The sequence below is a fragment of the Sinocyclocheilus anshuiensis genome, unplaced genomic scaffold (assembly GCF_001515605.1).
Source record: "Sinocyclocheilus anshuiensis isolate Anshui unplaced genomic scaffold, SAMN03320099.WGS_v1.1 scaffold1097, whole genome shotgun sequence".
NCBI lineage: Eukaryota > Metazoa > Chordata > Actinopteri > Cypriniformes > Cyprinidae > Sinocyclocheilus > Sinocyclocheilus anshuiensis.
In genome coordinates this window covers 710,952-723,357 of record NW_015555843.1, presented here as the reverse complement: position 1 = coordinate 723,357, position 12,406 = coordinate 710,952, and the positions used below count along the sequence as shown (strand labels likewise).

Genomic DNA, 12,406 nt, shown 5'->3' with positions numbered 1-12,406 from the left:
CACATGCTTTAAAGCCGCTGGCCCCCAGACGTCCAACGCCAGCCACCAATCCAGAGAAACAAGTGAGTTTGACTGGGCGGGGGTTTACTCTTATATAAATGTGTGCAGAATACCACTAGAACGGCATAGATAGCACACATAGTGCCCAACGCATTCTGAAAAAAAAATAGTAATGTTTATGAGCTAATATAGGCTATACACAACTTTACGATATCTCTAAAACCCTAATGTTTAAATATAATTCTGCGTTGTGTATAATAATTCATCCCGACTCTAGAGGGCGCTGTAAAATGTGCACCACTACAGTAGCAGCGACTGCTGATTTGTTTTTACTGTGCTCGTTGGTAAACTCGAGATTAGAGAGTCAAGGGGAGATCACACAACTCAGGTAAAAATGGTCTTTTTAAGTCGTTGTCAAACAAACAACAAGTGTTGTTTTTGCATTTGTTGATGGTGAAGTGTCCTGAAGAATTGTCGTGAGCATTGGTTTGGGTTACAAACACATTATGAGATGCTGTCTATGCAAACTCTGATGATATTATCGTCATGAGAATATGTCAGATTTTTACATATCATGCTTTCCCTTATGTCTGTACTTAAATATCATTTATATTTCTCTCCTCAAATTAGTTATTTGGGTAAGTGGACAGACAAGTCCTCAGCGACGTCGAGCTGTACGTATTGTATGCTTACATCTATACACAAATGCAAATTTGTGAAAGAAATTCAGCTGAGAATTATTTCAAAATGCCGTATTTTCTGTGTATTGTAGTGCATTCTGTTGAATATATACAGTGCTTAACATGTTTTTAAGACCATCACCCAACGTAAGGCTTGTGCCACAGCTGCCTTAAACTAACAGTATTGGTGATTACCAAAATCATCAGTATGTGTAAGCTCTTTAGTCACTGTCACAGTAGTGTTTCTAATGCTAAAATATAATTTAGTACATAAAAACAATGCCAGCAAGAATGCAAGCTTTTATCAAAGCCAAAGGAGGTCATACAAAATAAAATATATAATATTTTAGTTATGTTTGAATAAAGACTATTTAGTTGTTTCGGTTTGTTATTTGCCTAATAAAGTTTTTGACAGATTCCTAATATATTTGTTTTCTCCTTAAGACAGATGGTCTAATCAATTTGTTAAGCACTGTATATATGTATAGAACTGTATATGTATGTATGTATTGGTATACATATGATGATAGAAACAAATATAAATGACAAATATATATATATTAAAAAAAAAATGAATAGTGAAGTAGAAGTAGACAACAAATGGCCAGCATACATTAGAGATCCTTTACTATTTAAAAAAAGCATTCCAGGGCACACACCTTGAAGTTGGTTTCTAAAATTTACAGAGCAGTTAGAGCTGAGTCTAGGCACTTGATGACTTTGAAGAATGAAAAGTGTGCATGCATGTTACCCCTTTTCTCTGCTCTTTTTCTCTTGTGTCTGTGTTCAGTGTCACAGTATGCAGAATCTGTCAGTGCAGGCACTGGCCCTGCGGCAGCTAGGCCGACTGAACTCCCTCCAGCTGCTCACACCATGCCATGCCTCTGGTCTCAGCATGTGGTGCCCGCGAACATTACACGCGCGTCAGTTGTGGGGTTCAGTCACTCCCCAAACACACCGTACAGCTATGTGGCCAAGATCATGGGACACTCGGCAGAGCTGGTCGCTCCATCAGGCCCGGCTCAAGAGCACGAGAAAAAAAGGGAAGCAAAAAGCAATGCAGCAGCAGGAGGAGGAGGAGGAGGAACAGGAAGATGCAGAGGCTAGTGATTATGAGGATGAGCTTCCAGATGACCCAGGCCTGCCAAAAGACTATAAAGACCATGAGAAAACTGTCCAATCTCTACGTTTCGATCTGGTTTTGAAGACCGGATTGGACATTGCACGAAAGTAAGTCAGAGAAACTGTTCATCATGTTCAGAGATTAATTCTGCCACACTGGTGAGTTGCAAATTTGAGTTTTCAGTTCCAATTGCAGATGTAACTCAGTTTTACCTCATAGAACCCGATTAGAGAATGGACTGATGGCGTTCGTATAATCTTTGCTCATATTGCTCTCCTTTATCTCAGGCTGTACATTTAGTTTGTGGTATTTTGGCCAGTGGCAGTGACTAACACATGTATCTGTTTTATAGTGCTGTGGAGGATGCTTTCTATAACCTCAAATTGAGACTGAATGGTCAGAAACTCACCAAGAAGAGCAAAATGGTGAGTCAGCACCCTCTAGTGGTATAATCAGAAAGAACTTTCCTCGAAAATATCGAACACTAGCTGAACAAATTATGGATGCAATAAAAAAAAAAAAACTACCCCGCTTGTGGTAGTATTGCCATTACTTAATTAATCTTGAGTACCGGTTAGTATAAGCAGAAATGGCACCTTAATTTAACAGTCCGTGGTCTGCTCCCTCCTACAGGTTAAAGTGGGGGATACACTGGATCTGATCCTAAATGAGGACAAAGAAATGGACACAGTCTTGCTGAAGAGAGTGATCTTAAAAAAGGTGGTTGGAGAGACAAAAGACGCAGAAAAGCAGAGAGTCATTCTAAGATGCTGGAAACACCTACAACTTCCCAGAAAGGATGTGTACAAGCAGTAAAGACCAATTCTGTGATGTGTATGAGAGGTGAAAGATCAGAAAATGGGACAGAACTGATATTTCCTATTCCACTCTCCAACCATTTGATTCTGAAACTGCAGATTGAGGAGTTAATGAGTTTTTCAATGCCCAACAAAAACTGAAGGTCCTTTTCACATCTATTCACTTAACAGTAGTTCATAACTGTTTCATACTACTTAAAGATTATTTTTATTAACTTTACAGGTCACAAATGGAACACAAAAACATCATATTGTTTAGAGGTGGTTTTGGTTATATGCAATATTTTATTTTTATGTTTACTAGACTCACAAAATAACATTGTGAGATGAATCAGATAGTATTTGGGAAATCAGTTGTTTTCTGATTCCTTGTTTATGATACCTTATTTAGTTTTTACCATTGTCTTTATGACATTGGTAGATTTTCAATGAGCAGTTTTCAGAGTGCCTTTGCATACAGCTGCACTAAGAGAGCCAGACAAAAACAAACAAAAAATAAATATTAAAAGGTTTTTACACAGCATTTATGCAAAAGATTAATGAGTCAGACCCACACAAATAGTTTCCAAACTGTATTTCTTTCTTTTTTTCTTCATTATAATGGTCAGTGGTGGAATATACAAACAACACAAATTTAATCTCAATAAACATCAAAGAAAAAATAATCTGTCTTCCCTTAGGTTTTTTTTTTATTTTATTTTCTCTGAAGATAAAAGGCTCCTAATGACCCTCACTTGTGTATCTGAAGTAAAATAAAAAGGAACATGAAACCCATCTTGGCCAGGAAGTGAATTTTTATTTAAAAATATTTAACATATAACCTGGTGCTATAGTTAAGTACAAATGAATAAGATTTACTTCCTGTAAGGCAGGACATACTTCAATATGTTGATAATTAGAAAAAGCCAGTGCTGCAACATTGCTAAAAAAAAACAAAAAAAAAAAACATTTATATATCTTCTCTGCTCTCACCCCAAACTAAAGTGACCTATTATTTTTAAAGAACTAAATGTTTACATTTCAGTTGATTAAGGCTAACTTTAGCTTATCTATTAATTAGACATTAGAATAACATCAATCATATTTTGGCATATAAATAGTAACACTAATATTTCACTGTCATGTGATAGTGGCTTCAATCACCAACTTTCTGTCACCTACTAAACCATTTAAAGGCCATGGGCGTGAACTCGACCAGCCGAACTAGACCTTAAACAAGAACAGGTTTCAGTATGCTTCAGCTTATGGACTTGTGCAAATAACAGGTATGTTGTGTAAATTATTAAGAAAACAGGTCTGCAATTTGCAGGAACATTGTCTAAGAATAAGTCACAGTGTTGTTTGATCTCTTTGCCTTCTTTAGAATGTCACATTTCTTGCGATTGGGGCGCCTGCAGCGCTCGTCAACGCTTGGCACGCATTCATAGTGCCACACTTCCTCCATTTTGTCAACTGGGTAGACGGCCTCCACATAATGACGAATAAGTCGGAGACGCACAGGGTCCAGCTGTTTCTTGTTGCAGGCCCCAGAGTGGTTGTACTGCAGCCGTAAATGTTCCTGTGTGAAAAGTTCCGGGAAGAGACGGACAAGAAGGCGAGCAGCAAAATTTCCCACAGACAGACTCTGTTGGACAATTTCCCTTACTTCAGCATCCGTGAGCAGGTACTCAGAAGGCACTGGGAAGTCTGGGGTGGACACCGAAAGGTCCTCAAGAGGAATTTTGCAGAAGTCCTTGCTGCTCTTCTCCAGGGGTGAAGATAGGACTTCAAAGTCCTCTTTCAGACGATCTAAAGCGAGAACATTGATTTGGCCAGCCGTTAGCAGCGAGTCTTTTGGGTCAGGCTCTTGGTCAGGTGAACAGGCCTTCCGTTGTTGCTGGTATGATCGCCGTTGGTCAGTATCCCGTCGCCTACAGCGCTCATCAAGTTTGCCAACAAACTCAAGGGTCCACACGCGGTCGTTCTTAGCTTGTGGGTAAAGCAGCTGGACATAATGTCGGATGAGATTGATTCGTAGGGGATCCAGCCGTTTCTTTCCTAGAGAGCCACTGCAGTTATAGTATTTTCGTGCATTCTCATAAGTAAAGAGCTCAGGGAACATGAGAACCAGGAGTCGAGATGCAAAGTTCCCAATTGATAAACTGCTTTCATAGTTATTCTTTAGCTGTTCCTTAGTAAGTAAATACTCCTGAGGAACATCAAAGCCTGGAGGAGGAATCTCCAGTTTGTCAAAATCCACAGGCTCCAGACATGATTTCTTAGACCTGCGATTTGGTTTCTCGTAATCGCACAGGTCACTGATCTTAACAATGGAGATACTATCAGGGAGATGTGTGGTATCGTACATCTCTCGGTTGTCACGACTGCTGCCATTGACTGAAGCATTCTCCAGTGCTTCCTCCATTCGTTGCACGCACAGCTGCAGCCAGGTTTCTTCCGGGATATCAGGGAAATTGGCCTCCATGTATTTACGTATAATTTCTAGTCTGTCTGAGTCAATGATCAGCTGTCCAATGCTGTTGTGGCCCTCCGGCAACTTGCCCTCCTCAAACACCTCTGGAAAGAGTCTGTTCAACAAAAACACGACAAGCTCCTCTGGCGATGTCAAGTCTTCAGAGTCGTCACCAGTGGCCTCATGTTGGTCATATACTACATCTGAAATGACATTGTTGGGACGAACATAATTGTTCTCTCCAGAGTTGAGGGAAAGATTCTCATCCTGGGCATCTTCACTGATGAAATGGCAAGCATGATTCGGTTCCATGTCAAACCCGACAACCATTGGAGGCTCTTTGTCACACATCTGACCACTCTCCATGTCCTTCTGAGCCCAGAAACGATTCAAGAAATCATTGATCTGCAGCAAGCACTCTGTCTGCCAGACATTTTCATTTTTCACCAATGGGTAGCAGACTTCCACATAGTTACGTATTAGCTGAAGGTGCAATGAATCTAAAGTCCGTTCGGTTGTAAGGCTGCATGTGCTGCAGCCATGCGTGCATTCTTTTGCTGAGAAAAGTTCTGGGAACAGTTGAACAAGGAGTCTGCAGCCAAGATCTCCCGCAGTGGACACTTGCTCCATCAACTGGGTGATTTCTTCGCTGGTCAGCTGGTATTCAGGAGGAGGTTGAAATTCCATGACCATCTCAGAGGGCTTCATCTGCTTTTTGATGCGCGTCACTTCAAGCGAGAGCAAATCCACCTTACTGTGCAGCTGGGTCATGCTGGAATTCAGCGTGTTGAGGAGGAAGAACATCTTCTCGATGAGCGGGTAGAGGTGAGAATCCAAGGCAGCAGGAGACCCTGTGACCCCCACATTAGGGGAGGCCTTAAACATGTGATGCTTTCTAGAGTTGCCCAGTTTTTGGAAGTGGACACCATTATGGCTTTCTCTGACTCCATTGTGGGCTCCATTCTGGTCCAGATTGGATGCAGCTTTACGCTCAGAAATGCGATGTGTGATGCTGTAGAGTGGTTTCCTGTATGAAGAGATGGGAATCTGCTCCAGTGGAGATAATCTGTGGCTGTGAGAACATGACCTGCTTCCATTATCTGAACTGTTGTCAAGATGTTCTCCAGCCTGGAAAGTAAGTGTGACATGTTGCTTTTAATAGTTTTTACCAAAAGTTAAGTCAAGCCAGATGTAGCCTGTTATTTAGCAAATTATATCCCAAATACAATGTTTAACCAGTAGAAGAATCAATGTTGTGATTGTAACAAATGTTCCTTTTCATTACAGGCATTTCATCTTACCTGTGTTGTCACCTTGACCCTCTTCCCGCTAGTGGGCCATTCCACCTCAGGGCCTGTGTCTGTTGCTGATCGTTTTGTAATGCGCTTAAAGAAGCTCTCCATCTTTCCCTCCGTGTTTTTAATAACATCCTCTGCATCTTTCTCAACTTTAACTTCTGGAGAAAAAGCCAATTGTTCATAACCATTCAAGAATGCTGACAGACATCATCTCACAACTCTGTACAGCTTTAATGAGACAGAACCCATTGGTCTAATTTACATCTGGTATAAAAATCTGGCTCAGTTGATCTGATCACAAATGATCAGCTGAGACAATTACAACTGGCAGTAACATGCATCTCCTGTGACCCTTTTACCATTTTACTTTTTATTATTTACAAATGCTATGTTTTGACAAGAATTCAAGCAGTTATTTTTGTTGGCGAACCTCTATAAACTGGTTTGTGTGTGAAGTGTTACACTTAAAGTGTTTAGTGACCTTTGATACTGCATATTGATATCAGGCATACTGAACATGTTCCTTGAGGTGTTGTGAATGTGTACATACTGTATGCTCGTTTCATGCTTTTTCACTATTGTTGGCAACATCTCCATTTGATCCTAAGGTGAGTCAATTCATTTCACGGGATAGTTTGATTTGGACTGTGTTAATTTTGATGTGATGCATGTTACTATACAGAGATATTGTGATGTTTAATTTAAGTTCACTAAAGGCAAAGAAAGATGAGAATGATTTTAGTGTGAATCGTTATTTACATACTTTTATCAGGCACTTGTCCGTCTGCATTAACCATGCACACAGAAGAGCTCATGTCCTGGGAAGAGACACACAAGACCCATGACTGATTACTGATATTATTTGATAGTCACACATCTAATCTGACCACATACATTTCTTATGCACTTCTCCCTTACACTTGTCAGTCAATATCTGACTGCTAAATTGACAAAATCTTTATGTATAATAATTTGTTTTAAAAAGAGGAAGCACTTGGCCTGCTGAAACACAGTGAAGTCAGTATTACAAATGACTGGTCACAAATGTCATGGCAAGCGTGTGAAGATTATGATGCGCGTAAAACTATATTCTCAGAGTGAATTCTCTCTTCGGTGAAGTTCTGTGAGGTTGTTTTTCTATTTGTTTTTCATGTCTTGCACCGTGAAGTCTCGCCAGAGCACCAGAGAGGCGCTGCTTCACCGTACCGACCCCCGTCCACCGGCTCCACTTCCTCATTCTTCCAGTGGAAACCCCACGGATCGCTATAACCGGGGAGACAGACTGACAAGCGGCTCCCTACTGCGTTCCATCTGTGGACTGCATGTCTTACGAAAATAACGTACTCTTTATGTTTTTTCTTTGCTGTAATACGGAGTGCTGCCCTTCTCTCGTGTTTCCCCTCCCTACCTCCTCCGTGCGCAACTCTCCCTCATGCGTGACACGGCAAGAAAAACATCCACCGATGAGTTTTCGCTCCGTCTCCCGCAACACGGCGCGCATAAACTACCTGCGCGGCGGAAATCAAACTCACCTTTTCGACTCCGGGCAGCCGTGTGCAGGTTAGGAGGCATTAGCCATGGTCACGTTATTAAATCCAGTGGATTTGTCCACGGGTAACTGTTGTCCGTGTTTCTCTCCGCTGCTTTTCCCCCCTCTCTCTAGTCAGTGCCCTCTCGCGTGACGTGACGGTACTGTGTCATTTCCGCACGGCTGTGGGATTTTGACCACCCCACGTGAATCCCTGAGCTGCTGTGCCGTGGCAGTGAAACGCGCGGAGTGCGCGCTGTGGCGTGGGACTTCTCGTGACACACTAGTCATTTCAAGATGCCCCTCAAGTCTCGCGCCTGAGTTCCACGAGGGTAAAAATCACCCGCGTCATAGACGCTCGTGACCATACAAACCCACATCACAGTGTTCAGTTGAATTCGTTTTAGAAAACTTGTAATAACCATATACGCAGAGGCGGACAGTAACTAAGTACATTTACTTGAGTATTGTACTTAAGTACACTTTTTGAGTATCTGTACTTTACTTGAGTATTATTTTTTCTGGGAACTTATGACTTTAACTTCACTACATTTGAAAGACAAATATTGTACTTTTCACTCCACTACATTTCTATCAGGGTCCTCGAAGTAGAAAGTCGTTACTCTGTAGCAGCTTTGAACGTCAGTGGGTGATTTTTTTTTCTTCTCTAAAACGTGACTTTCTTTTTTTTTCAGAGTTTATCAGTAATCACTCTTGTAGGGCTGCATGAAGTGATTTCCCAGCATTTTTTGAACACTGACCAGCTGCAAATGTGATATTTATTTACAACAATTCAATAATAAGAAGTTAAAGCAGTGTTGCTGTTGTAAAGTTATACAGCTACAGTTGTGTTGCTGGGTTTTAAAGCAGGTTAGATTTTTTTTTCTTCCTTATCACTCTGTATTTACAGGATTTCACTGTCCACTCTGTTCAAATGTGGATGAATGGCTACACATAGATGTGTTCACACACTGTCAGAACTGTGTGAGATCACTACCATCCTGCTTTTGTGGGGGTGGGTAGGGGTGTTGTTGTTTTTTTCCCATAGTTTTTTAACATTCTAAAAGCTCTTTATAATAAAAGATACTACAAGCTAGTCAGTGTATTCAGCAGGTGTAATGTATTCTAAGTTGCTTCAGAAGTATTGCAAGTATTACGTACAACAATAAAAAAATATGAGTTGAATTACTGAAATAAATGAACTTTTCCACGACATTCTAATTTATTGAGATGCACCTGTATATATATACACAGTATATATATACATACATACATACATACCCGTTTTATAGTGCATTCTGTTGTTTTATTCTAAAACGATTGATTTGATGGTGGTACGATTAAATAAATGACGTTCAGCTAATTCTGAGTAATGAGATTGGAAATGTAAGCAACACCAAGAAAACCAAACGATAGGCTACCACGAATTGTTTGGATGTACTTTGTTTTCACAGGTTTTGCATTTAATAATATTTGCTTTTAAAAAATATTAATTTACTAAGTCTTCGTGGATTAGTGACTCGACTCGAAGTATTGTATTTTTGATTTGATTTGATTTTTTTGACTTTCTGTATATATATACATACATACATACATACCCGTTTTATAGTGCATTCTGTTGTTTTATTCTAAAACGATTGATTTGATGGTGGTACGATTAAATAAATGACGTTCAGCTAATTCTGAGTAATGAGATTGGAAATGTAAGCAACACCAAGAAAACCAAACGATAGGCTACCACGAATTGTTTGGATGTACTTTGTTCTCACAGGTTTTGCATTTAATAATATTTGGTTTGAAAAAATATTAATTTACTAAGTCTTCGTGGATTAGTGACTCGACTCGAAGTATTGTATTTTTGATTTGATTTGATTTTTTTGACTTTCTTTATGAAACCAAATGTTGCCCAAAAAACAATTTATCTGTAACATTTAAGACCAAAATGTATCATTCTCATTATCAAATTGTAGATTTCAAAATGATGTTTTAAAATTAAATGAAAAAGTGATAAAGTGGTAGTGCATTTTGCATACTAATCGCCAAAGCATTATAATTAGCCTAAATGCATGGTTCTGTATAGTTCCACCAGCTAAAATAGTAACCTGGATTAAGGTTGGCACTTTTTTAAGAAAACCTATGCAAGTTGTTTGAGTAATATAGCCTACGTGTGCGCACTTTTAAATTATGTAGGTCTAAACTGCTTTCTGTACTCTTTTACATATAATCATGTTATATAGAAACGCCATTATTAACTTTATCAGCACATAAATAGGCTAAACTTCATATTCTTGTCCATGATAGTTACAACTAGCCAACAACATATTAATATAATTTAACTAACTGCAACAATGTCAGCGCTTTTATGTTGTTTACTGCCAGTTTACCAATGAACTGCCGTCTAGTGGATATGACAAGTTCTGCAGGGCAAAGTTGCGTTACTGTATTGTGAAATGTTTTGCTGTCAAATAAATAATCTGTAATTGTATTTAAATTTATATATTGTCAGTATTTTATTAACACATTTGTTATTTTTATTAACAATATTTATTTATTTTTTGTTTATTTTATTGTTTGAGGCAAATCACGCCAATAAAGTAATTTGAAATTGAAAAATAAAACAAATTCATATTTATATAAACAACAAGGAGGTCTAAATAGATCTAATTCACGATCTGTTTATGGGAGACGAACATTGTCTGTTACAAACCCAAACCACAAAACAACATACTGCAGCATCTTGCACTAAAGCAAATAGGTGAAATAAGTCCACTGTTGCCCTCCTTCTCGCACGCAAACGCACACCACTGAAACTGTTCTCAGACACTCATCAGCGGCACCCGATGTGGCCAATGTCCCGTAACGCGCATTAGTAATGTCTGCATTAAGTCACGGAGCCGTGGCTCTTTGAGATGTGGGTGTGATGAGGCGCTGGTCATTATTCAGGTAATGTGGGCTGTTTGATCCATCACGCGCTCATGCGATGACGCTCGCGCCGCTGTTCTATGGGACGCGCGCGCAGTGGACGGGGAGTCTCGCGCTGCTCGTTAAAGACTAATTTCAACATGCGCTCATCTCATTTTTTATCTCATGAGAAAAAAAGAATTGCATCCGTCAAATCGAGAGAGGATATATATTTTAGTGCATTTGTGGCAAACAAAAAAACCCCGCGTACTAAAGACATTTAAAACGCCTCCCTACTTCAAAAGTCTCTCATGTATTCTGTCCTCCAAGCTAAAACTCTAATTACAATCATAATTGTTTTAATAATAAGCTGTTGGATAAACACGCAAGGAAAATAAAATCAAACTGATAGACATAAGTCAACTGCTATGCAATTAATTGTTTTGCTTTTCATATCAGCTAAAAATGCTATAAAAATGCTTTGAGTCTATAAGTACACGTGACAAAATGCATGTCACATGCAAAACAAGAGCGCTTCCTATTAGCCTAGTTTTATTATATAAAGACCCAAAACACCGATATTAAAATTTTAGTTTCAATGCACGGAGACCAATAGGTGACTGATCTCGGACCAGCCTCCTCTTGTCCTAAAATAACTCACACAGACCCAAACATAAAGGAGGCGGAGAGTCGCCTGTCTGCATGGAATAAATGAGTGTTGTAATAGCTTTGAGCTTTGCTGAAGTGGAGCTGCTATCAAACGCACACTGTCTCGCTTGCTCTACCTGTGCGAATCCAGCCACCATGTCATCAGGAGATCGGATTGCCACGAACAGCCAAACCGCAAAAATCATTTCCATGCGCAAAAACAGAGACAGGATCAGGTTACCAGGGTGATGATACTGAAGGCCATAAACTCACACTCCAAGTCTGTGTGTACTGTATGTCTGACTTTCGATAGGCAGCCGTCTGACCCCATAACCCAACCCACACACACAAAAACTTTTTTTTGTCCATAATACAAACTATAGGCTAGTAGTACATTTTCTAAATAAATAAATAAATGCAGAGACTTAAAAAGTAAACACTGGCGTTATCAAAACTGTCTGTTTGAGCATTCGGACCAGTAACACTGGCTGAACCAATAGCGTGATTTTGGGTAGGGACTATCGGTTTGTGCACCAATGGCAGATGGAAAGAGTTTGGGGAAACCTGCTTGGAAACAATCATTATGCTCAGCTTTGCCAAACCTGTGGTTTTCCCGTGGAACTGGGCTACACTGTTACCGCGGGTTAAAAGGTTTGACATTTCATAAATTTCATAAATTATATTTGACGGAAATACTTGTTTGAATCATTTTGTTCTCACTAGTTTATATTCTACCAATGATAAAACTGTGATATATAACTGGTAGGGAGCCTGTGTGCAGAAATGTATGACAAGTATTTATTTATGAAAATAGGCTGTTTATATATCACTTCTATACAGTGAAGTTGAAATTTGTGTGTAGTGCATAACAGCAGATTATGCGGATCTAGCAACCCTGCTAGTGGAGTACAAATTTCACCTCAGTTTAAAAAAAAGAAATAATTTGAGGAATCTGAGA

General features: G+C 39.5%; 2 protein-coding genes across 5 annotated transcripts; one reads left to right on the top strand and one right to left on the bottom strand.

The window, feature by feature from the left end:
• Positions 1–304: 304 nt before the first annotated feature.
• On the top strand, positions 305–3,280 carry LOC107675559 (uncharacterized protein C6orf203 homolog). 3 transcript variants are annotated; one of them, XM_016469964.1, is made up of 5 exons: positions 305–388; positions 631–638; positions 1,471–1,910; positions 2,156–2,228; positions 2,437–3,280. In XM_016469964.1, exons 3-5 carry the CDS (start codon positions 1,480–1,482, stop codon positions 2,617–2,619), a joined length of 687 nt encoding a protein of 228 aa, XP_016325450.1. In that variant the 5' UTR covers positions 305–388; positions 631–638; positions 1,471–1,479; the 3' UTR covers positions 2,620–3,280. The 3 variants fall into 3 exon arrangements, with proteins under 3 accessions (XP_016325450.1, XP_016325451.1, XP_016325449.1); XM_016469965.1 differs by having other exon boundaries at positions 631–674; XM_016469963.1 differs by lacking the exon at positions 631–638.
• Positions 2,836–8,314, bottom strand: LOC107675557 (BEN domain-containing protein 3-like). Of its 2 annotated transcripts, XM_016469956.1 has the most exons (4): positions 7,904–8,314; positions 7,135–7,189; positions 6,375–6,529; positions 2,836–6,201 (listed from the first exon to the last, which is right to left on the bottom strand). In XM_016469956.1, exons 2-4 carry the CDS (start codon positions 7,184–7,186, stop codon positions 3,940–3,942), a joined length of 2,469 nt encoding a protein of 822 aa, XP_016325442.1. In that variant the 5' UTR covers positions 7,187–7,189; positions 7,904–8,314; the 3' UTR covers positions 2,836–3,939. The 2 variants fall into 2 exon arrangements, with proteins under 2 accessions (XP_016325442.1, XP_016325444.1); XM_016469958.1 differs by lacking the exon at positions 7,135–7,189.
• Between the last annotated feature and the right edge of the window lie 4,092 nt (positions 8,315–12,406).

Bases quoted from the DNA above. Each gene is read 5' to 3' on its own strand.
- LOC107675559 (XM_016469963.1), top strand. From the start codon at position 1,480: ATGCAGAATCTGTCAGTGCAGGCACTGGCCCTGCGGCAGCTAGGCCGA. The intron at 1,911-2,155 runs GTAAGTCAGAGA...TCTGTTTTATAG, and splicing joins GGATTGGACATTGCACGAAA to TGCTGTGGAGGATGCTTTCT. The intron at 2,229-2,436 runs GTGAGTCAGCAC...TCCCTCCTACAG, and splicing joins TCACCAAGAAGAGCAAAATG to GTTAAAGTGGGGGATACACT.
- LOC107675557 (XM_016469956.1), bottom strand. From the start codon at position 7,186: ATGAGCTCTTCTGTGTGCATGGTTAATGCAGACGGACAAGTGCCTGAT. The intron at 6,530-7,134 runs GTATGTAAATAA...CTTTTTCTCCAG, and splicing joins CGGACAAGTGCCTGATAAAA to AAGTTAAAGTTGAGAAAGAT. The intron at 6,202-6,374 runs GTAAGATGAAAT...CTTACTTTCCAG, and splicing joins GGGTCAAGGTGACAACACAG to GCTGGAGAACATCTTGACAA.